This window comes from Scleropages formosus, chromosome 17 (genome assembly GCF_900964775.1).
Source record: "Scleropages formosus chromosome 17, fSclFor1.1, whole genome shotgun sequence".
Taxonomy (NCBI): domain Eukaryota; kingdom Metazoa; phylum Chordata; class Actinopteri; order Osteoglossiformes; family Osteoglossidae; genus Scleropages; species Scleropages formosus.
In genome coordinates this window covers 10982298-11007071 of record NC_041822.1, presented here as the reverse complement: position 1 = coordinate 11007071, position 24774 = coordinate 10982298, and the positions used below count along the sequence as shown (strand labels likewise).

The following is a 24774-nucleotide window of genomic DNA, read 5'->3' as shown; positions in this document are numbered from 1 at the left end:
TTGCCAGTGGCCATTTTTAAAAAAAAAATTGGAATTAAAACCCAGAAACAGAGCATGAAAAGGAGAGCAGTGTGTTTTGAAACCAGGAAAGGCCACATAAAAGAATTAAAGCAAAAGTTTTAGATTTCAGGAGAGAAATGGGATATAATGAAAAGACCTATCTGCTCATAAGAAATTGCTGTCATTTCTAGTTTTTTCTTTTTTTCAAAGTTCAGAATGGGAGCCAGAATCCACATTTTCGCCTGCAAGGAGGATACTGCAATACACTTACCCAAGCAGTAGTTTTACAATTTGACTAAAAATAGCAGCTTCCCATTTGTTAATTAAAATGTAAGCAAGAGTGCATGTCTGACAGATGTTGGAGGAGGTTGTGCCAGCTGTTGTTTTATCAGACAACTTGTACATCGCCGTCATCCCAGTAGTGTCCCCAGTGGGCCACAATTTCCTTCTTGACCCCTTAGCTCCAGATTGGGATTTTGTCTTATGAATGGTTGGCTGCCTGTACAAAGTGTTTCTGCTTAAATTAAGTGTTTTCGTTAAAATGTACTTTAAAAGTAATTTGTTACGAACCCATTGACTTAGTGGTTTTACGTCCAGAGTCAGTGATTGACCCAGTTCTCTTCGGACACTTACTAGGGGTGCTGAATATTTTCAAAGTCACACTGACTCAGTTTAGCATAGAACAACAATCCTCTTTTTATTAATACAAACTATCTCATTGCAGGTACAACACATCCAGAAAAGCACAACAGAGAAAGATGCCACCACTTATCTCTGCTAGGAAACATAGACAGCAGACTTGTGAAGTCAAGTTGAAAGAGAACAATGTATACATCATTGTCTCATAAATACATTGCTTGATACATTCTCTTGTGATAATTTTTGCTAGACAAAGATATGATCTAGATAGATTCTTTCAGCACAGTCCAACCTAACAAAGACAGAATAAGCACAGTTATATCAATACCAACGCTAATGTGATAGTTACAAAACCAATAAAATGAAAGCAGAAAAATTAAAAAAGAACAAATAAATATAACCCCCCCATGTTGCTAAACTAGCCCCTTTTAGTTATACAGCATAATATCGCAAAATACATCCAGAAGAGTGGACCGCAGTGATATAAAATGCCCATGCAAAAAGATGTAAATAAGAGATCCACATACAATCACAAAGACTAAACTGTAATCAGGTTGCTTCCAACAGTCATTGCCTTCATTTTTTTTAAACTGATGTTTTATATATATATATATTTATTTATTTATTTATATGTATATTTCAATTGTTAAAAAGGATATGATGGGATTTGCATTTGTAACATTGTGTTCCTTTGCGCACGAGACTCACCAGCCCATCCATCTGGACCAAGAATAATCCAGTTCCAAAGATCAGACTCCACAATTAACGTGCGACACAATGGTCAGAAGAAGAGGTAAAGCTCCAGAAACACAGTCGCCGTTAGAATCCCATAGGTTAGTATTTGCTTCTAAAAAAGAAAGGCGTGACCTTTTGGCAGCTGTCCTTATTTTCTATATTCACTTTATACATACTATACTCTTTGTAAATAGTTATTTTTATGCTGTCATTCTACTTTTCTGTAGCATATATCCACCACGTTTAAGCATCATGTGATACAGAATGTCTTTTAAGTAGGCGATTACAGCTCATCAGAGCGGATGACATGGAACAAGGTGACATTGTACAGCACCTGGTGGCCATTGTTCCACGCATAAAGGGCTCTGTCCTTCGGGTTGTAGTCCAGCATGGAGATGTGTGAGTACTTGTTCTGGAATGGTATGTCGATGTACTCGTAAGTGGAGGAGTTGGTGTGGAAAGCATAGTAGACCTTGGTGCCCCCAGAGTAGCCATTGGTAACGTAGAGTGTACCGCAGATCATGAACGCCTCGCCAGCACTCCTCTTGGGGTGGTTGGTGGTCCAACTCTTGATGATCTGCAGAGTGTTGGGGTTCAACTTGCTGATGACAATATTTCCCGCATTCTGATTGGTGGCATACACGGCCCACAGGCCACCCTCATCCACCATCAGATCAATGTCTGAGTGACCACCCCAGGAGTAGTGGTACATGTTGTTGTAGCCAGCATAATCCAGTGGGCGTGACTTGCTGATGGAGGAGGTCTTGAAATCGAACTTGATGATGATGTGACTCTGAAACTTGTTGAAATAGATGGAGCCGTTGTAGACCACCTGCCCTGTGCCGGACCAAGGGTGGGGCAGCCGGTGCGAGGTGAAATTGTCAGACGTCATGAAATCCGCCATGGACTTGTATTCCCGCACAAAGCGGTTGTTATGGTAGCCATCCATATACCACACCTAGCAAAGAAGAACATAAGTGAACTCATAAACGTCTAGGAGAACTCCTTTAATAATTAAAAAGTTTTTGTCAGTATGTGATGGTCACAAATGATACCTTAAGTATCACTAGCACACCAGCACACCTAATTTATCAATAAATACATTTGTCATAATATTCAGTACCCAACTGTGAACATGTATCAGGTGAGATAGATGGGTTTTCTATTCATGCATGCTCATTATGAAGATTTGAAGCTTGAAGCAAACCCTAATGTCAGCAAGTGTTGAATGAAGCCCCAAAAGATTGCATTTTTACATAACCTAATGCAGTGTTAAAGTAGATCTCCCTAGATAAAAAACTTGTCTTGTTGTCTCAGCTACGATTGATCTATGATCTATGCTCAGAGAGGCAAGGGCCCACCAGAACATAAATAATGTATCTCTGGCATGAGTTTAATAAACGAACTACCCTATCACATGGAATGCTGCCTCTCCAGCTCCTCTCAGCTTTTCAGTGGAAACAACAAAACAGGGGCTCAGCATTAAACAATGTTTATTAAAATACAACACAGCACCCTTGAATTCATATGCCATATTTAATATTGATCAACAACAAATTATTGTTAACGTTGGCCCGATTGCATGAACCATCAGTCAGTGCTTATAATCAATCTATTGTACACTATATAAGTAAACCATACAGGAGAAGCAAGAAACTCCAGTAGAAATTTCAATTCCTCACGATGGTTGTGCATGACGTAGTTTGGTTCTATGCCTGAGCGCCACTGGAATCACCTCAGTGATGTTATGGTGGTCCTACTACACAGAAATCCTTTCATTAGGGACTTTGCTCTTCTGACATCTGTATAACTAAGAAGATTTACACTCTATTTGCATGTTAATGTCCTCTAGTGATGAAATGGCCACTCTACTGGATCAAAATATTCCACTGCGAACTGGCCGAAAACAGGATGGAAGGTCAAACATAGTTCATATCCTTTCCATATCACTTGGCTGCTAGGTAAAGGTAGTTTTTACATGTGTCATACACTATTACAGCTTCTGTATTTGCCGTATTGAAAGTACAGTAATACTGTATTATTGTATGTAGGATGCTAAATTTTGTGGGCATAGTTTCAAGGTTGGGGGGGGGGGGGGGTCTTTGCAGTATCGTTAATATGCTCTAGATGAAATGAGTACAAAGCATGCCTGCAGGTCACACTGGCACTGCGACATACCCTGGTATCTCCCTCAGGTGCCAGAGGGTCCGTCATCCATGAACCAAACCTTGACCCAGAGGTCTTGATGGTGACAGGTTCACTTATTCCTGTCAACTTGCCGCAAGCTGCAACATCAGAGCAATGTCAGGAAAGTGAAAAATATTCACAAACACGCAATCTCTTAGATGTTCAAAGCACTTTGGTAGCTGGAAAAGTGCTATGAATTAGACACATGTGCCCGATGTGTGAAAATAAGTGTTAAGATGAGTCCTCGTTGCAGCGTTCTACAACCTTTGACTTCATGTTGTGAGGCATGATGGAAAGGTAGACATAGCTCCTAATGTATTGCTTCGTCTGTGTAATACCATCGCTCCCCGCAGCATATAAACCCAAGTCCGTGGCTCGGAGCACAGCGGCGAGGCAGTGAGAGAGGGGTGCTTTGGATTCATAAAGGGTAAGCTGGAAGGGGCAGGTTTCTAATGCTGCTGCTGGGCTTGTCAGTGAGCTGTCTGGATTTCCTCTGCTGCCTGACGCAGGGGCCCACGGCGCAGATCCTCAAGCAGAACGAGAGCTGGCAAATCGAACCTTTGCTGGAGGATTGTCATACTCCAGTGTCCGGTACGGGCTCACTCGGGCATACTGAAAAAGAGCCCAGATCTGCCCTTCTCCTTTGCTCTCTTATTCTCCCGTGACCATTTTCCTGCCTGTTCCCTTTTTTCTCTCTCCTGCTCACCCGCGTACTCCCTCTAAGAGCAGCACAGCTTCCGTTCCCCGGAGCTTACTCTCAGCACCTCTATTGTTAGCAGCTTCCCACCACGCACTCAGAGCCTCTTTGCGAACCACATGGAGCCGTGTCCATTACTGGAACATTCACCCGTTGCTTTTTGTTTCGCCACTTGGTAGCCTCTATACGTTGCACGATGCAGTTTCAAAGACTGTATTTGGTGACGCTTTACGACAGCCACACAAAAGTTTAAGCAATATACTTCATTTTATCCACCTGATTTGCAATCTTACTCGTCCTGTGGGTAACGTTGCATCTAAGAGATGGTGGTAAGAGTAGAACGTGATTTTTGCCCGTTAATCTGTTAACCATCCTACGGAGCGTGCATGGGCACAGTAATTCTCCTGTCATGTCCCGATGCTCTCCCAGCAAGTTGACTGCTCTACTCTAACAGGGTTAACCCCCGAAGCGGGACCCTCGCTGCGTACAGGTCACAGCGGCCCCGAAGTGAATGCTCACTCAATCCGGCCGACTCCCTGCCGCGTCTCCCTCACAGCACACAGAGCCTGGGCGTCTTGAGATCCGCTCCGGGTCTCATTACACTGCTTGTAAAATGCAATTATGCAGTGAGGTCAAGGAGCTGGAATCCAATTACTGCTGTTTTCCTCTGCCTTGGCATTCCTTTATAAGTCTCTCTGACTCTCCCGCTGTCATTCTCAAAAAAAAAACCTACATACAGTATATATTATACATACACACAAATATATAAACAAATATGTGCATTCCACATATGCGTGTTACATACGTAGACACAGACATTTATTTATAAAATACAAACTACCTACCCTCTCTCTGCCTCTCTCTTGCTGTAACTGTGCCTACGTGGGGTTATTCCACAAAACGCCTATTTCTGTATGATGACTTCTAGGAAGCCATCAAGTACAGACATAAGTAGAAAAGAAATGGTCAATGAATCAGATGACTGACAACTGTAAGAGGATTTGGGAAGGAGAAGGTCTTGGAACTTCTGTAAGAGGGTTCAACTCAGGCTCATCCATAATCTAAAACATTAATGTCTAGAAAGGGGGGTTTGTCCTGATACGCTAAATTACAGCTTTACTGTGTTCTTTTAGTACATTGTCATATTTGTTGTAAAACACTCTTGACGGGTGTACTAAAGGTTGGCTGTTTTCAGTTGCAATATCATGGTTTATAGTAACAATAACAACTGTAAAATGGTGTCTTAATGATATATATTTAATTCTTTTTGCTCAGTTTAAAGGCAGTTCAGACAGTTATAAGGCTATCATAACCACATTAATTACGAATACTGTTAAAAATACAGCAAATAATTATGAGTTGAGGTCAAGCGGGGACTTGCCACTGAAATCTGGTAGAGCTCTGATTTCTGCAGTACTGATGACATTGGTTTGGTTTCTTGATGCATTCTATCCTGTTCATGGAAACATCTTGGCTTTTGATGCGAGCATCCGAGACGCAGCTCTACGTGTGTACGCACCCTGTCAACAACACATTCCGCCAGTGGGACAAAGCCCCATCATAGCGTATTGTGGGCCCTTCATCTAGCACGCAGATTACCAAACGCAGTAATCTGCTTTTTTCTTTTTTTTTAAAAAATCCTACTCCTATTTTTAGATTATTTTCTCTGCGGCTCCATACAATTCTGTGTACGGCATTAAATCTCATTCTGGCATGAATGTGCCTCTGTCAGCATTGTTGCCGCTTTGTGACGCAATTGTAATTCAAATCAGATGGGATTAAATTTTAGGACAACCACGATTCCTAACACATACTCTAATTTGGTGCATATGTGGCTGTGTTTTGGTCATTTGCTTGCTTGTTTTGCATGTTGTGGCAATGCTTCCCTTCCAATAAACAGATCAGAATTAATGTTTTCACATGTAAAATTATAAAGCACTATTGGAGTGTAAATTTATCAAACTACTGCACTACTCTATTAGCCAGTGGGTGGGAGAGGGGTGGCAGAGTTAAGACTAGGTGGTGTGGAAGCTGCAGGTGTACATTTATTCATTTAGCTGATGCTTTTCTCCAAAGCAACTTACAATGTTAAGGTTACAATTATTACAAGCTGACGATTATTCGCCCATTTACACAGCTGGGTAATTTTAGTGGAGCAATTCAGGGTTAGTACTTGGCTCAATTTGAGGGCACTACAGCCGGAGGTGGGGGTTCGAACCTACCTCCAAAGGCAGGAGCTCTAACCACTAACCACTACGCTACCAGCTGTCCCCTCTAAAGGTTTAAGCTCTGTCCCCTGTAAAGGTTTTCACTTTGTATCTGCTTTCAGAAGGGATTCACTATCCGCATATGTTCCATCGATGGTCTGTCTCTCCTATGACCCGCAGTGATTTATTTGGCTGCTTTATGGATTGATGGAAAGTCTGCTCCTGATCAGTTAACTTCAGGGCGGTATTTTGGCTATCTCCAGCCTGTCATTATCCAAGCAATTCTCCCGGAGTGACAGGAAGCACCACAGCGTGCACAGGAGCCAGCTGGGCTAACTGCACGCACCGCTAGCGGAATGAGCGAAACGCTAGGAGAGAACAGGTAAACGAGCGGTTTGGGACATCCGTCTGTCTCGCCTAATAGAGCTCACTCAACCCCACCTCCTTTCGTTCACTCCTCCATATTGACTCGTGTAAGCGCGTGCAGCGTGAGCAGAATGCAGCGGAGGGAAAGCGTGGCCTGTGGCAGATCCGCACAGGAACTACGCGTCCGAAACGAGCTGTACGGGGAGGCCTGGTCTGCGAAGGTGGAACAGGGTTCTCAGCACCCTTGCAGGGAATGACAGCAACGGAATTTTACGCACAGGTTAACACTGACGGACACTGTCTAACAAGGCAGAAGACTATGTTCTCAGCCACCCATTTATCTGTACTACCCACAAAACCCCCATACAGATGACCCAAACGCATGTTGAGTGTCAATACATTAGTATCATTTGTAGCTCATCAATATGATGATTAGTACTAAATATGCATATGCTCAACAATATGATAATGATTAGTACTAAATATGCATAAGTTGAATTATATTTCAAAAATCCTGTTGCATTCATAAATTATTAATGCATAAATGTGCACGCTGTGGCTTTCATCGCTGTACTGCTTTACGGCTGAGGAAGACACCGAACTTACTGACTGACGTAACCATATTGCTGGATTAAAAGTAAGGTTTGCCAGCTGGTACAAGTCTGTATTTCTTTGTATTTTGACAAACCCATCTCACAGCCTCGGAAGTCAGCATAAACTTCCAGTGTGCTTGAGTAAAATCTCTTCTGTCATGTTAAGCACAGAACGGACTGAGATTTGTATTTGGCTGTTTACTGGTAATATATGACAATTTAAGTGATAAAGTGATGACAACAGTTATAATTTTGCAAAAATACTTGTATATGTACATAGTTGCAAACATAATTTAGCAAAAATTATGTATAGTGCACATTTTGAAACTGCATATAATACACATAACACATGATGAACAGTATCTTTAGCACAACAAATGAAAGAAAAGAAAAGGAAAAAAAAAACACTCATCTCAACAAGACATGAAGTGCATCAAGCATATCGCCCGACAGAGGTGTATGATGTCAAAGGTGTTGCAATAACTATGTGAAGGATGTTTTAAAGTTTTAGGTACATGAAGGGAAGTGAGCACAGGTCTGGTAAATATGAGATGTGTGAAAGGCAGAGATGTGTGGTGTTGCCATATTGGCTGCAGGCAGACCATTGAACGTGAAATTTGCACATGTGAAACACGTGAGCATCAGGTGTGTGGTGGGCAGAAAGGCAGGTAGTTGGCCAGCATGTGGGCGTGGCACTAACTTTGACCCCACCCCTCTCCTCCGGGGTGGGGGTGTTCTTGTGTTCTCTGAGCCTACCTAATTTTTGCATGCATGCTCGGAGCCTCTCCTCAAGATTTGACACTCTGTTCTGTAGCTCCTCGTAGTCATAGGCTCCCATCTCCTCCTGAAGTTCGTTTAGAACTGACGTCAGATTCTGGACTTCCTCTTTAAACTGTAATACCAATTTGGCATCGGCCTTGTACTCCTCCAACACTGGTATCAATGGCCTAAGTTCCTCCATTTTCGCTTTTATTGCCTGAAAGGTTAAAATAAGCTCGGTTCAGTGTCATGCGTGCAAATTCCTGCCCCAACACCTGTCTTGCCCTGCTCTGACTGTCTCCCTACGGTGAGTGCAGGATGTGCCTGACACCATTCACAAAGTCAAGAGTACACATTACGTTACCCAACCTACAAGCAGTATGAAACAAGTCCTCGGTACACCAAAAACAATTGGGAAAGCTCTTTATTTTTCACCTTTTAAAATGCAACATCTGAGGGTTACATGCTTCATGTCACATACAACAAAGTTTTTTTAGTTTGTTTTTCTTTAGTAACCAAATATGCATTAACAAAACTAAATGAGAAATTATAATTAAAAAAAAAACAGAAAGAAAAGGACAAAAAACTATTCATGAAATGCGTCTACAGTAACATGCAGGAAGAGCACAGTGGTGAGCTGAGGGGGAGGGGGGGGGGAGGGCGTCCTTAGTGTTAAAGATGCCAATTTCAAATAAAGTGAATGATGCCAAAAATTCTGTGGCCCAGTTCAGGGTAACATTGGATAGAGCTGCCTCTTCAGTCTCAGCAGCATTGATAAAATTTCTTAAAGTTAGCCCTGCAAGCAAGAAAATGAGATACTGTTGAAGGATCTAGCTCACTAGCCTGTCTAAATACATACACAACAACAAGGGTCTCCACATTCTCAGAGATGCACACTGGGGCACACCATGACATAAACAGAAGCAGGATGGTTGGCCAAGGTTATTGGCATGCACAGGGGAAACAACACATCGAGCACAGGCTCAGCATCGCCGTCTGCATGTGCAAAACACTCGGCCGGTTCGACAAATCCAAACCCTCGGCTAGAAGGATTCAGGTTGGTGGCGGAAGCAAGAGCTCGGCTTCTAGTTGGGCTAAGGCCAAGAAGTGGTTCACACATGCCCACGAATGATATATAATGAAGCTTTGCCATGCCACTTTAACAACGAAGAGAAACATCCTACATCTTCAGCAGACAAGTAAAACCAAGAGCGTAGGCTATAATATATGCATATAATATATGCAAGAAATTACCTAAACTGAGTCGATTGCAAAGTTTAAGCCTGAAGGTAAAAGAAGGAAATGGCCAAGATGCAGAGAGCGTGGAAAAAGCACGACTTGCCCCGCTGCCCGAAAGGAACTGTTTGGCTTAACAAGGCCATTTATTCTAACGTGCGACTGATTAGTATTTGTACAATTGCACGTTGAGGGGAAGCGCTCTCGCAAACTCACTGTAAGATTTTCAGAATTCCAGATTCTTTTAAAGGGAGAAACAGTGACAGGGCTAAGCGCAAATTACGTGCAAGCGAAACTCTGAAAACGCCCCAGATTCCAGGCCGAGTTTCCCTCAATTTTCGCAATGCCCGGATTTAATGCAAGTCATAGGATGGTGCATCTTGCCCTTCCATGCCCTTGTGAAGGGGCGGCAGGGGTGGGTGGAACCCCAGCGCTAACAAAACCATCCCAGATTGCTTAAGGCATGGCAGAAACACAGTGAATCCTCTCATCTCAGGACACGTTTTCGCCATCCTTCTCTCCATTTTCCAAGTCTCTGTTGCACCGGGACTCTCGTAATTAAACAGCAGGTAGGAAAGAAGAACATTTATCAGAAGGCGCATTGCAAATATCCTTCTTTCTACTGTAAGTTCAAGCCATGCAGTAGCTGTGGGGGAACAGGGGGCTTTCTCTGCAGTTAACAGGTTGAAAGCCTGAGCAGTGGGCAGGTGCGGGGGGCTATGCAGGGGATAAGCCATCTTAAGCCAGGCTAGCTCATGCTCTCCAGCTGTCTGGGCCGGTGTTTGCACATGTATCTATCAGGACAGTGCTGGCACTGGGTGGAAGCGTACCTTATATTGCTTGGCAATGTTCTGCTTGTGGCTTTCCTCCACCTGTCGGAATTTGGACTCCAGACCTCGTAGCTGGTTTTCCATCTTCTCCACGTACTGCAGGTCCCTCTGGGTTCGCTGGTCCAGGACCTGGATGGACTGTGTCATGTTCTGGACCTGGCGTTTGGAGCGGGACACAGAGAATGGGTTTTAGAAAGGACCTGTTCTTTTGCCACTTCAGGAGTCTGAACAGTGATGGACTCAGTGTTGGACTTGAAGGATTCATTATTCCCGCTGATTTGCGGGTTATAAACGCATCGAGACTGAAAGTACCGCAAAGCGAAACAAACCCAGAAGTTTACACGCATTATTCATCAAATATTCTTTGTCCTCTTTCTATTTGCTTTTACGGACAAGCAGTATCAATACCTATATTTATTCGACCTTTGAATTTTTTAATCCAGAAAATCTAACATTTCTAACAAATCTAAAACACACCTAAAAGAATAATCTTTCTAAGTGTGTATCGCCCCGCGAACTCATAGATGACATAACTACCAGCAGCATTCCTGTATCTCGGTATTATTTCGTATCTACTTTGAAGTGCCCGCTCCGCATCATTTATGAATGTGGCGCACTGACCGGCGACACAGCAGAAAAACTCCCGCAGGGGCACAGGATTTAAAGCGACAGAAGTGAACTGGGGCTAAATATTGCACTTCCTGAAAGCGCTTGAGCTCAGCGCCTTGGATGGATCAGGTAACTCATAGGTAAGCCATAGGTAATACAGTCCCCCTTGCAGCTGCGAGTGTACGAATATAACCTGATATGAGTAATTTGTTACCTCTTTTTTTCCTGCGTTCACAGAGGAGAGCGAGAGATGCGAGGAGCACACTTGTCCTCCGATGCCCTATAATGGTGTCCTGTTGCAGCTGCAGCAGCAGAGGTTGACAACGCATTAACCTTGGCTGCCGTCTGCTGACGGAGAACGTGCCGCATGGGCCACCGGGGCACCGAGGTCGTCCGAGGCCTCAGTTTTAATCAAATAAGGAAATAAAAGAACCAGGGCTGCTACTGACACCGGCTCTGCGCCAGTGCTTATTTTCAGAAAAACCGAAAATTGCGTAAGCATCAGTAGCTATTTTTAGGATTTTTTTTCTTTTTTTTTTACTTCTGTACATACACGCCTTTTCACTTGCATAGCCAACAGTTTTGCAGATACAAAACCTTGATATTTTCTTGAGAAAACGTTGAACCTCAGGGGTTCCAATTCCACGATCTAAATGTGACGCTTTTGATTCACAAGTCCATTTTCCTCATCACTACGTTACCTGTTCTTCAGACCACTCTGAGGTCAACCCCAAGCCAGCCTGTGGCACAACGGTTAAGAAAATGTACTTGTGACTCAGAAGTTCTCGAAAAAATGCAAACTTTGTCCATAATTTTGTCCGCAACAGTGTGATTAGATAGCCCTTGATCTCATGTCCTAAGGCATTATTTCCCATCAGGGAAGGAGTGAAATAGCTGAGATTGGGTGTACCGAACAATTCTGGGCTGAGCTCATTTTACAAATATGTATGTAACAGACTAAGGGTCAGTATTACAGGGCGTTGCTCAGGACTGGATGTGCGGGCTATTTTGTGTTGCCGTGGTTACTTTCTCCAGCAGCTGCCTCAGCTGTTTGGTCCTTGCATCTCGTGAGCACATGGTCTGCTGGGGGGCCACCACGGTGCAGATACACCTCCCCTCGCTGTCCTGGGCTGAGCTGTACACTTGCCACGACTCCTCGGGGTTCGCTGGCAGCACCTGGGCAAACGGAGGAAGGGAGAGAGGGCCGAAGACAGAGACCATTGACGCGTCGAAGAAAAAGAAGCAAGAAAGAGAATGAAGGTCAAATATAGCTTGCAGAACACTCATCATCACAAATAAATACAGCTCAATTTCGGGAGCATTGTGGAAAGACTCTGTGTCCCCTGGCACTGTCTCTGCTATGTGTTCTAGCGCTTTCCGAACTGCAGCCCATTTTGCCCGTAATGAGGAACAGCACTTTAAAAGGTTTACATCACTTCTGCGAGATGATCACTTGCGATTACGTAAAAGGACATCTGGTCTGTTGAAACTTGACGTATCTTTGCGAAAAATCTCCCAGCAACCGAACAAACTGTCCCCTTTCGGGAAGCGACTGGTGCCAAATCTAATCAAAATTCAGACACGTCTTAGCAAATCTGCTGAAGCATCTACGCTGAATTATGACAATAAAAAACTCAGCTTCTATCCACATGTCACTTGAGCCTTCATGAAATGTAAAACGAATGATTTTAGAGTATTCAAGTTTCTTCTGTGTCTCAGAATTCTGAACGCACAGATGGATGTCCTGGCTCAATAAAACGTCCACGCACCGCTCCCATGGCCCCGTTAAGCCATTAACTATAGAACTACTTAGATCTATTAGGCAGAAACACAAGGGTCTGGATACAGTCAAATGCATAAAGTGCTTTTAAATGTCCTCAAGCAATGTTGTGTTAATTATTTATTCCACTGTGTGTTTCTGAGTGGCTCTGGAGTGTTTGTAATTGACGAAGCCAAAAGGATGGCCTCCTGTCCGTACTCCATCGGGAAAGCACATGGAGGGGTCGCATGTCCAGGCTGTCACTTTCACATCACAGCAAACAGCCCCCATGTGCTGCAGCTGTAAATTTGACTTTGCACACAAAACACAAATCGATGCTTTCTGCTTTCAGTGCATCACAAATGTGAACAGTCATCCAGCATGTTTGTTTTCTGTTAAACACAAAATACAATTTTTGACTAAATACCATTCAGCACCCCCTTCAATTTCTATTTACCTTCTTAAAATAAAAGCAGGCGTTCCAGCGGACATATCGGGTCATTAATGTGCATCATGATCATTTCGATGCTGCGCTTGTACGAAATTGACTTGATTTGTACATGTCGACTCAGAGAGGTGTATATAAATGTTCATGTTCTACCGAAGTACATCGAAGCTCTTCAAGAACTCAGAGTGAGACTGGAACACAAAAGTCCACAAATTTTACAGGGGATGAACTCTGGCTTCATCAACCCCCCCCCCCCCACAAAATATTTATTTAACTTAGCAATCAATAGGCAACATTGCACATAATACATCAACTTTACTAAAATTCAGACAAACAAGTGAAACATTTATTGGTGTCTTTTAATGTTAAAAAAAAAAAAAAAAAAAAAAAAAAAAAAAAAAATCAGACATCAGACAACTACTGGCTTTTTTAATTCTGAGATGGGTCTTCTTCATTCTTTATCTGCTTCTGTGGTGTCAGATTTGAAAACGTTCCCCGTATTTAAATTAAACTATTACGCAGCCACTGCAGGGAAGTAAAGACACGTGTATTTTTTCAGAGCCTATTTTTCCCCAAAATTTACATTTTTCATTGCTTTGTAGATGGGTGGAATTATAAATTGAACCGCTATAATGTTCACCTGTTCTAATAAATGGCCCTGAGAGTAGTACATTTATCATCTATTCACCATTATCCCAAGATGAACTACCATTATTTATTTAGTTACTTCTGACCACATTGGAGACATTGATCTTCAATTGTTCCCTTTTTAACACAGCCTGTGCTCCCCACAAACACACCTTTGTTATTGAAAGCACAGAATAAGTCTGTCATGGTATGCGGGACATCACTTTAACGTTATTGACACCGGGGTCCTAATTTCATGACACTTTCAAAGACTGCTTATCAAATCCCGGAGCACAGCTCTCCACCTCCTGAAGGATAGGGACGGACCGCCCTTGATCTGCTTTTCTACACACATCAGCAGTGTGGAGCATTTGCCCTCTCCGTACCCTTCTTACAACCCGGTGCACGTAACACGAGTGGCTTCGTCCAAATCACAGCCTGACCACTCACTCTCTGCTCTAACTGTCCTTGTGCATAAAGACAAATTAAACTAGCAAAGTGCATTTTCACTATCATCCTCGACTCACCTGATGTCTTTGTCCAAGGTGACTTGCAATGTTAGATAATGGCATTTACAATCATTTACCCATTTGTACAGTACGGAACTCTTACAGTATGAATTCAGATTAAATAGCTCGATCAGGCTACAGCTGTAGCAGGAGTGGGATTCAGACCAACAACCTTCAGATGACTGGATGATAACTCCAACAGGGACACTACCTGCTGCAACTTAAAAAATGCAACTACTATAGCCAGCAGGCTACAACTCCTGATAGGATACTACCACTAATAATAATAATAATAATAATAATGCGGTGTTTCTTATTATAATAAGAGGGACGCGTCACTCGACTCTCTCTCCCTCTCTCTCTCTCCTCCTTGCAACTGTGCCGCGCTACTCACTCCGGTGCTCCGGTCCGGGATGCCCCCGGGCGCCGCCGCCAATTTCGTGGTGTTGAGTCCCACCAAGGAGGGCAGCGTCTGCGACATCCAGTTGGTGATCATGGCCATGGTGCTGAGCACGACCCCGATCTTCAGCAAAGGCACCGACATGTCTGCGCGCTCCGCGTCTCGCGCCAGCCGTCCGTCATTCTACACGCTTCGGCGGGGAAGGCGCGCGGCGAGCCGCGTCGCCGGGGGAAGCGCGTGGCGGCGGCCGCGTGCGCCGAGCTCACGCGACCTCGCGGCGTACATGGCCGGTGAACGGACGCCGGAGGCTTCGAGACTTTTGGCTCTCTGTGCGTGACAGCGAGCTGGAACGGCCGCGGCGCGGTGTGAAGGACACGGAGACTGGAGCGCCGAGTGAGGAAGGCAGTTGCCCCCCACAACCACCACCCCCCCCCCCTCCGTCCACCGCCCTCCTCCTTCCCCGGTGGGATTCCGAGTCTTTTCTATTAGCGCGCGCCGAAGCCCTCGCCCCGCCCCTCCGCCTCGCGCACTCAGTGAGAGAGTGCGGGGAACGAGCGAGCGAGTGAATGACAGGTCGAGCAAGCGAGCGACGTCGGAGTGGATGCGAACCGCGTGTCTGTGTGTGTGTGTGTGTGTGAGTGAGAGAGAGATAGAGAGAGAGAGAGAGAGAGGAGTCGTGTGAGGGCAGAATCTCCTTTCGTGTCACACCCCAGAGCCTCTCTCGCGCCTCATCTGTTAAAAATGACACTTTATTGCCCCGAACCCCTCGCTCGTACCCTGGCTGGGCAGGAGGAGCGAGAGCACCGGTGCAGATGAGATGTGCCTTCCTTTCACGTTGAGCACATCGAGTGAGAGGCCGGCCGACAGCGTCCCGCAGCCCGGTACCGGTACCAAACCGGCTCCTTTTTGCTCCAGCGTTTGTTATCGCCCCTCCCGTTACTTTTAATAGTCAAATTATCATTCGTTTAAAATTTCTCATAGCAGAGAAGAGACTAATAACAATGTTCTTATTGTGTTACTTTGCGTAAATTTCGCTTTCAACTACATAACGAGACAGCAAAATATTATAACAGGATAATTATGTCTGTAGTGTATAGGGTTAGGGTTCTTCACTCCAATTTGCGCTGTCCTCGTGTAATTTCAATTTATGGGCCCGAAGAAACACTTTAACTTTCACCTGCGTTTGTACACACACGCACACACACACACACACACACGCACACACACACACACACACACACACACACACACACACACACACACACACACAGAACGACCGCCTGGCCTTCTATCACGGTGCACAAGCGAAGTACTCTACCGCCACCCTGCACCTGCATGAGGTATTACTACTATTTGGTGTAAGTTTACCTTACTATAAACACAGTAACACTGACATCACTTGTGGGGCACATTGCTGAGAGAAGTGTGTTTATGTTTTGTAGACAGGTAAATAAATAAGAGGGAAAAAAAAAGCAATAAAAGCCACATTGCTATGCAGAGATTTATAAAAAAAAAGTGACGTGTCCCATAAAATGCAACAGATACAGTGAAAGGAGCCGTTGAGTCCTCCCTCAGTAATACACACACATCTACTATACAAAGCAGAAACCAGCAGAAAACTGTGAAACAAATTCTTAAAAAATAACCAAATTCACTGCCCACCTTCTTTTACCAACACACCTCATGAGTTCATTTAATACATGCTTTTCAATACGTGTACATGAAAACTTAAGAGTGTCTCTTGGGAACAACGCAGCGGCTTGTATTTGTGTGTGTGTGAGAGTGAGAGAGAGAGAGAGAGAGAGCGAGAGAGAGAGAGAGAGAGAGAGAGAGAGAGAGAGAGAGAGCTCCACACAAAGCTCCTCCACCAGAAAGCCTAAATTAGGTCGCATCACATTACATATTCATCTGGAAGTTTGCTATCTCCCTTCCCCTGTCACCAAGCAGCTTGCTGTTTGATCACGGCACGGCGCAAGGGGAGAATCATTATTTGGATTTTTAAAGTTGCATATTGAAGATTTAATTTACTTGTTTGACATCGCTGAGATCTGGGGAAATTAAGGCCTTACTTCAACAACTTTTGGCGGCTGTGGGATTACATGACTTGAAGGCGTACTAAAGCAGCCGAAGTTTGAAAAAAATCTAAATCGGAAATTTCCAGATTACTTTTTTAAAAAAAAAAAAACACAGTTATGTCAGATGTTTATTATAACAAATAAAAGCTTTCTCGTGCTTACATTTACTCATTTAGCAGACGCTTCTTTTTCCCAAAAGTGACTTACAGCGTTAAGATATTTACAATTATTTACCCACTTATACAGCTGGGTATTTTACTGGAGCATTTTTTTCTTTTTTGGGTCAGTACTTTAATCCAAGACAGTACAACAGATGGTGATACTTGAACCTGCAACCTTGGGGTCCAAAGGCACCATTTATCTCCATTAGTCTAAGAAATGTAGACTGCTACCCCAAAAAGTGTTAGCTTTCACTGTCTATATCTTTCAGTCCATTGAACACTTCACACTACTTCCAGAATGGGGGAATTTTGCACTTTCCTCACATTTTAGACTATAAAAGGAAGGCCAGCTGCTGGAAAATGCTGTTTTTTTCTGTGAAAAGCCCCGTTTTTATTAGTGTCTTGTAGAGAGCAGGGTGAGACGGAAACTACTGCATTACCATGCTGTACAAAGTCTCAAACCTTGGTGTTACATAATTTATAATTTCCGCGCGGACATTTAACATGAGTGCTTGAGCTAATCAAAAAAGATATTAAGCATGACACTACTGGAGACAATGTGAGGCGTGAGGGACGAAAAATTAGCACCAAAAAAGCCTCTGTGCCCCTTCCCTCTAAAAGTCAGTTACTGTGGGAAATCATGTTAGAGTGCATCAGCTCAGAATGATTCATATCTGTTATATATGCAGATGCTTCCACTTTGTTTAATAAATGAAATCTGGAAATGTCAGTTTTTCAGAACTGTAAGCGCTCAGTATCGTTCTGTGTGATTATGGGATAAGGCTGCAAATACAATCACACCCTCACACTCATCCACCCTCACAGGGAGAACAAAAAGTGTGTGTGTGTGTGTGTGTGTGTGTGTGTGTGTGTGTGTGGGTGTCGCTGCTTGCCGTTCCGCCCTCTCTCGGAAGACGCAAGACACAAGGTACTCCTCCCAATTCGGACACTGTACGTAGCAGTCACGATAAATGCTTTTCACCGATTGTACACTCGCAAATTGGAACACTATAGGAATACAAATATCCGTTCTGCGCTGGGAGAGTGTTGGCACTAACGGCAGTGGATGAATAATGAGTTATGCTCCTGAGTGCTTTGTAGCCGGTCGAAAAAAGCAAAGTCCACAGTACATTTTAATGTTCCCCGCTTATGCCATTCTCTTGATATATTCATTAACGGCCAAAACAGATAATCTCAATGAATTCCCCTGGTGGGCCCTGCATTGTAATGAGGGAGATAATTGCTCGGCAGCCCACGGCAATGGCAGGAGTCTTGGCTCTTGTAATTGAGATAGTGATAGAGAGGTAGGTTCTTTTTTCTCTTTTTTGCTTTATTTGCTCTGACGATTTAGCTTGGGGGTCTCCATCTCTTATCATGTGCATCACCGGGGTTGCAAGTTATATTTGTTGTTTTTTTTTTTTTAAATTCTTTAAAAGTTAAATCTTGGTAAAGAAAGACTGAACTGGTAGATATCAGTAGGCTAGTAAATTCATTTGTAAGACATAATAATAATAATAATAATAATAATAATAATGTGCCCAAGCACTAAGCATGAGAGAGTTGTTTAACACCAAAGTATTTTGCACTTTGTTAAGCAATATGATGCTGCAGCAGAGTTTAGAGGCCATGTTTATGTTTTATACCATATGCCTCGTCCCGATTTTCATGTGAGACAATGTTGTTTCGCAGCCAATGAGACACAATCGGACAGGTGTTCACACACACTGGCAAGTCTGCATTTAATCATCTGAAAACATCCCCAAGTCCAGGAAACATGAGAAAAAAAAGTATGCAGAACTCTAGCAAAGAAACACAAATAACAAAAGCAGCTCACTTCTCCAACAACAGAGATGCTTTGTGTGGGGCTGCGAGACTAAGGCACGCAGGTAGCGGGAGCTCTCGTACATCTGAGACGCACTGTTGGATTATTAACCACACCTTACCCGTCTCCTCAAATCTGGGCGACTGCAGTCAGGCTTCAGCTGTCAGATGCAGTCGCTTTTGTAAGGTTTTCCCACACAAACTGAGTTAAATATCAAAACATATTCCATCATCATGAGCCACACCGAAAAAAAGCAAAATATATTAAATAAGCAAATAAATATCTGCCCTGAAGAACAATTGCAGAAAAGTAAAAAAAAAAAAAAAAACTAACCGAAAAAGCAAACTTCCACTAACTCCAGCTGCCATCTATTTTTGAAAGATCACATCCTCTGCCAGCAAATTCCCCATTAGCCACTTGATAACGACACATTCCGGTATTCCGCCTTCTCAAACACCCCTTACCCCAACACAAATTCACAATTAATCATCTAACCATTTTAACTGTATGACGAAGAGGTTCCTGCACACCAGGGAAATCACAGTATGGCTGCTGTTTTGCACATTTCCATTCCTTAAACGTGCAAAAACATTAACCTGCCAAACTTTTTATATACATAAAATGATGCAAAATAATGCAGCATGTAGTGCTGGTGTTTCATGGTGTCCTGGGCTGTGGGCGTGGAAAGGGGCTTGAATCCGACTTTGGGTGTGGATTTTGCATATTTTCCACGTATTCACGTGGGTTTCCTTCCTTCCTTCCTAAACGGACCGTAGTGTGTGTGTGTTGCTCTGCTATGTGGATGAGTGGACACTTGTAAGTAGCTTTGTATAGCATATCCAGCACTTTGAGTCACCTGGGAGAAAGGCATTAATTAAATACTAATTAACAGCAATATTTCTTCACTGTAACACCAAATCATGTTTATTGATTAGCCTAAATATAATTTACACCTCGCTCTTAACTTAATTAGGTACTCATGAGGTACACGATTTTCGAGATTTCTCTCCTTACCATCGGTTCCCCGAAGTCCATGGGGAAACACGTACCGATTTAGCCTGAAACAATCTTGAGCAGATCCATAGATCACCAAAACGACCTCAACAAACAGTTTACACTGCACCACAGCACTTGTTCACTCCTATGTCACGCCTATACGTTTTCAAAATCTGTAATTCAAAACAAGATACGGTCAGCAATGCTGGCAAAGAGCCCAGACTGCCTGCAGGCAAAACACTGGCGGTGGCACCGACAGCAAGGACCACCATTTACCGCGTGTCACTTCAATCCCGGGGAAGAGCCGGTAAGAAAAAGGTGGATCATTGCTCAGACTCTGCAAGCCAGCTTGTCCAAACATGCTGGTCTTTCAGAGTGATTCCCTTGTAAAACCTTCTTTTAACTTTACGAATGTGCGAAGATTTCACCGACAAAACACTCCTAACAGTCATGTCTTGTTTGAGCTACATCTCCTCTACAACAGTTTTGAATATTATTTACTTATTTATTTATTTATTATCGTTAATTCTCTCACCCTAGCTTCTTCGGTTTGCACGATATCTTCTGAAACATGCTATTCTACCGAGCGCTGATTTATTAGTTGTTGCCATTAACTTCTATCATGGACTGTCTTACAAGGCAACAATGTACATTAAAAATAATGGATAGCTGCAGTGTGTGGGGTGTGTGTGTGTGTGTGGTGTGCAGGCACCTTGAATGCCAAAGGATATGGCGTTAAATATTTCAAAAGCTCTCCAAAGACCCGCGCGCAACAGATAAAGCAGGGGTCTTTGGGGGGAGGCCTGAGAAGATCACAAATTAAAGCACTCACTGGCAGGGACACTATCTGACCACGTTTATGAAGGCCTCCTCCATCTGCAATACAGAGCAATTGGTGTTTAATTACTTCGGGAAACAAATCAATAGATCCCTGTTTAAGGGAATTAGTTGATAGATTTCTGACTTTGTTTCTTTTGTCCTCACTCTGCCCCTTCACAGCTCTCAGTAGATCATTCTTGTTTGTTTCAAAATGTATTACAGGCATTTTTTCACAGCCCACATGGTTTTATTGTACAAATGCTGCCTAGATACACGATGATTAGTATTATTAGTGAGGATACTTGGGTGAAAGATGTACAGGCTCTTTAAGAAAACACGGGTATGTTTGATCAATGAATTGTTTTTGACGTTCAAGGCTTCACTAGATCATTTATCTAACTTATCGTGCTTTTCAACTTTGTTTCCTCAAGGTATGTCTCTGTATGTTTGTGTGTATGGTATGTTACATTTTGTGTGCTGCTGCAACCAAACAAGATTTCCATCCGGGATTAATAAAATTCTATTAATTCATCCAACTATTCATCTGTAATCCATCCATCCATCCACCCTCCCATGATTTTTCATTCATTACTGATGTGGATTTTTTTTCTTATTCTGAACTTTGTTTTGTACCAAGTATAAAAGAAAATAAAATGAAAATTATAAAAACAATAAATGGCTAGTTTGGGTGTGTGGTAGCGCAGCGAGTTTGGCGAGGGCCTGCTCTCCAGTGGGTCTGGGGTTCAAGTCCTGGTTGGGGTGCCTTGCAATGGACTGGCGTCCTGTCCTGCGTGTGTCCCCTCCCCCTCCGGCCTCACGCCCTGTGTTGCCGGGTTAGGCTCCAGCTCGCCACAAGCCTGTGTGTGTGTGTGCGTGTGTAAATGGCTAGTTACTGGCTTTTCATCCATATGAAATATCATATTATGTGCAATACATCTGATACATGAACAGCCAAAGGATGCTGAAAACACAAAGTTATATTTTTTTTTGTACATAATCTGCAAATATAAAACGTATCCTGCCCTGCTGCTTTGATTATACTAAGATTCCAGTGTCCCCCCCATAGAATGGTTTTGTTTTCACTGGCTCTGATTTCCTTGTCCCACAAAGGCTATTGCACCAGATGTCCTTTCCTCTGTTCACTCTCAAAAATGTCTGGAAACTAAAATGTTTAGTTTTGCTCTCTCTTATCAGCCTCTGGGAGGGTATGGATGGTCTCAAGTTCACAGGCCACCAGCTGTACCAAATATCTATCTGCCTTGGGACAGTATCCAAAGATAGGATCTCATCCTTAAACCTGATCTAATCTTCAGATCCAGCTAAGTGTATCTAGCACAGTTCCAATATCCTGTTACCAACGCGTTGATCATCTGACCATTATTCCTGGCAAAATGTAATATGTACTCTCAACATATTATCGTTAATTTCTTTCATGGGCATTATTTGGAAGTCTATCCTGACCACCTTCCTTACAAAGATCAGTTTATTTCTCTAAATTGGAGGACTTGTCTCTGCTTTGAGAAAACTAAACTAAAATTCTTTGTGACTTCTTTGTGTAAAATATGTTGTATTAAATACATTCTAATCGTTTATTAATAGGTAATATGTAACATGAGATATTATATTTTATGCTTTCCAATACATGTGTAAATCAGGTACCCTTACATCTGTTTTCAGACTGAGTGGGAAAATATGCCCAAAACTCAAAAAACCTCCTTTTAAAGAAAGATGAACATTAACTTTTTGATAAGACTTTTTTTGTAAATGAATAATGGCATAGCCCACTAATGAACTGCAAATGAACAACACAAAAATCCAGTTAAAGCTTTTCGGAATGAAAAAAGTTAGGGCTATCCTTAATTTAAGCTGCAAGTTGGTATTATGAGCATAGTGGCCATTCGTTGTCGGAATGAAAATACTGAATCACATGGACTTTATTGGCAATATAGGAGTGAAGGGGAGTTTTGTGCAAGAACAAATGTAATACTAGGTCACAAGGCGTCTGCATTTCATGGTTATATTAGTTCCCATGTTGGACTGGAACATCCAATATATCTGTTATTTTATTAGTTGAGAAGATCAATGTTGATAAAGGTATACAGAAGTACAGCCCATTCTCTCAGACTCAGGTACTGCTGGAAGTGTAATTTAGAGCGCAAACGCTGACTGCTGCTACGCCTTGAATTAACTTGACTGACAATAACCGGGGAAATTATGACGCTCATACTGTACTCGCGCCATTAAGACATGATCAAACTTCTGTCCACCTGGAGGTGAAAAAGCTGTAAACTTTTAACTGTTTCAAACCGTTTTGTACACAAATGGAGCAGTTCATGCGTACGGGTCCCATCCATTGTTCTGCGTAGTCTTTTTGGTTCAAGAGCTGAAGCGCGAATCGATGTGTTTGTCCGTCAGCGGGCGAATAAACTCCACCTGTATTGTACTGTACTGCATTGTACTGTACTGTATTGCACTGTACTGTACTGTCCTTGGCTCCACCGGTCGCTACAAATGTCGCCGAACCCCCCCGCGCTCGTCTGCTTCATCCCCGCCGTGTCCTTGCGACTAAGTATCATTTACAGCCGCAGTTTCACAGAGCGCGAACCTTCTCTGTCTGTATCGTATGTTCAATGAATACACGAGTGGACCGAGTGACACTTGTACGTGTTTATCCCACCTGTCCCATGTGGCGACACCGGTATTGTGGCCACATCGCGCCTCTCTCTCTCTCTCTGTCTCTCCCTCTCACAGTCACTCACAGTCACACGCGCGCGCGCGCGCGCACACTGTGAGAAGCACACACACATGCACACAAAAGACGGTAACCGCTACAGTACCCAAATGGTTACCCATTCAAGCAGACGCATCAGTGAAAATGGGTTTAATTCACGGGAGAAAGGGACTTTTAATGAAGCCCCGCTGTAAGTGATCAGTTGCAGCATCTCATCTGATCTGCCGTCGTTCGGACGCCTGATTTCGGTGTTCATCGGTGTTAATTAACTTACAACTAATTGGTACAGGCTGTCACACTTTGGGTCACTTGCCTTCAAGTCGGTTACAGTGTATCCTGCGTCGAACTTACGGGCAGCAATGAGCACATGATCATCATCTCAGATAACATCAGAATTCTTATCGAACGGTTATGCGAACCGAAGACCTCCTTACACACAGACACACACACACGCAAAGCCAGACACGGTTCTTTCGGGAACAAGTTGTCGCTCTGTGGCCACACACACACACGGCGGCGGGGCGCGAGCTCGAGCGACAGGCAGCGGACTCAGTCACTGCGGAGCGCGAGCCGCCCGCTACGCAAAAGCCAAGGCGCCGGAGCGCCCGTTCACCGGGACTTAACCCCAACCCTCCGTCCCGTCCGCCGAGCGGCGATCCAGCAAATTACCGGGTGCGGTTTAACGGTTATTAACCCCTGCGTGGCCGGCGCGAGGCGAGGCGCCGAGGGTCACTACACTACTAGCAGCAGCGAGCGCCGCCGAGCGCGGCTCCGTCTGTCTCTCTCTCTGTGTCGGGGGGAGAAAATGGCGTTGGGAAACCTACTTGGGTGAGTTCTGTGCCCATCAACACGAGGAGGGTGAGACTCAGGAGCTTGCTTGCGGGCTGCATCTCTTGCCTCCGATGCGTGGACCAGCGCAGTCACATGCAGATCGTCTTGCCTGCCCTCTCTCTCGGCGGTCTCCGACTCCGAGTCTGGTCCGGCGCAGACCCCAGGTCTCGAGTCGTAGCAGTCCTCGAACCGCAGCCTTTCAGCGCCCAAAGAAAAGCGAGCAGGCAGTGTGGCTTGCGGAGCTGTCACTTTGCATATTTATCGCATCCCTCCCAGTTTCTCGGCGCCGGAGACCCTTTTCTCCCGCTCTGCTCTAATAAGTGCCGCTTCGTCTGCCGGACATCTGCATGAGAGAGGACGACCGCAGTGAGACCACTGGGGGGGGGAGCGAGACGAATACGCCGCTTTTGTCAGAAGTTTGCTTCTCACTGAGGGAGGAAGACGCGCCAACGAGAGCGAAAGGTTCGGCAGCGCAGCGGCTAGCCACGGTGCTGAAACCGGATGTGACGTCAGCGGCGCGTGGGAAATTCAAGCTGAAAAGAGAGAGAGGCGGGCAGATGAAACTGGGGGTGGGGGCAAAGGAGGAGGTTCGAAAATTAGTTTTGCATTTTCAGTGGCAAGTGCCATGTTTTGTAATTGATCGAAGCGTTCTACATCTATAAAGATAATGTAAAAAACGTAAAATAAAAATCACGTGTGTCTTTGCATTGCGGCCGCTTCGAAAGTACCAGTGCGCAC

General features: G+C 44.0%; 1 protein-coding gene across 3 annotated transcripts; it reads right to left on the bottom strand.

The window, feature by feature from the left end:
- Window positions 1-681: 681 nt before the first annotated feature.
- On the bottom strand, window positions 682-24543 carry olfm1a (olfactomedin 1a). Of its 3 annotated transcripts, none has more exons than XM_018759184.2 (6): window positions 24030-24540; window positions 11885-12034; window positions 10250-10405; window positions 8181-8400; window positions 3553-3659; window positions 682-2332 (listed from the first exon to the last, which is right to left on the bottom strand). In XM_018759184.2, the coding sequence occupies exons 1-6, from the start codon at window positions 24093-24095 to the stop codon at window positions 1658-1660; spliced, it is 1374 nt and encodes a 457-aa protein (XP_018614700.1). In that variant the 5' UTR covers window positions 24096-24540; the 3' UTR covers window positions 682-1657. The 3 variants fall into 3 exon arrangements, with proteins under 3 accessions (XP_018614700.1, XP_018614699.1, XP_018614701.1); XM_018759183.2 differs by lacking the exon at window positions 24030-24540 and adding an exon at window positions 14596-15060; XM_018759185.2 differs by lacking the exons at window positions 682-2332; window positions 3553-3659; window positions 8181-8400 and adding an exon at window positions 8590-8979 and having other exon boundaries at window positions 24030-24543.
- Window positions 24544-24774: the final 231 nt, after the last annotated feature.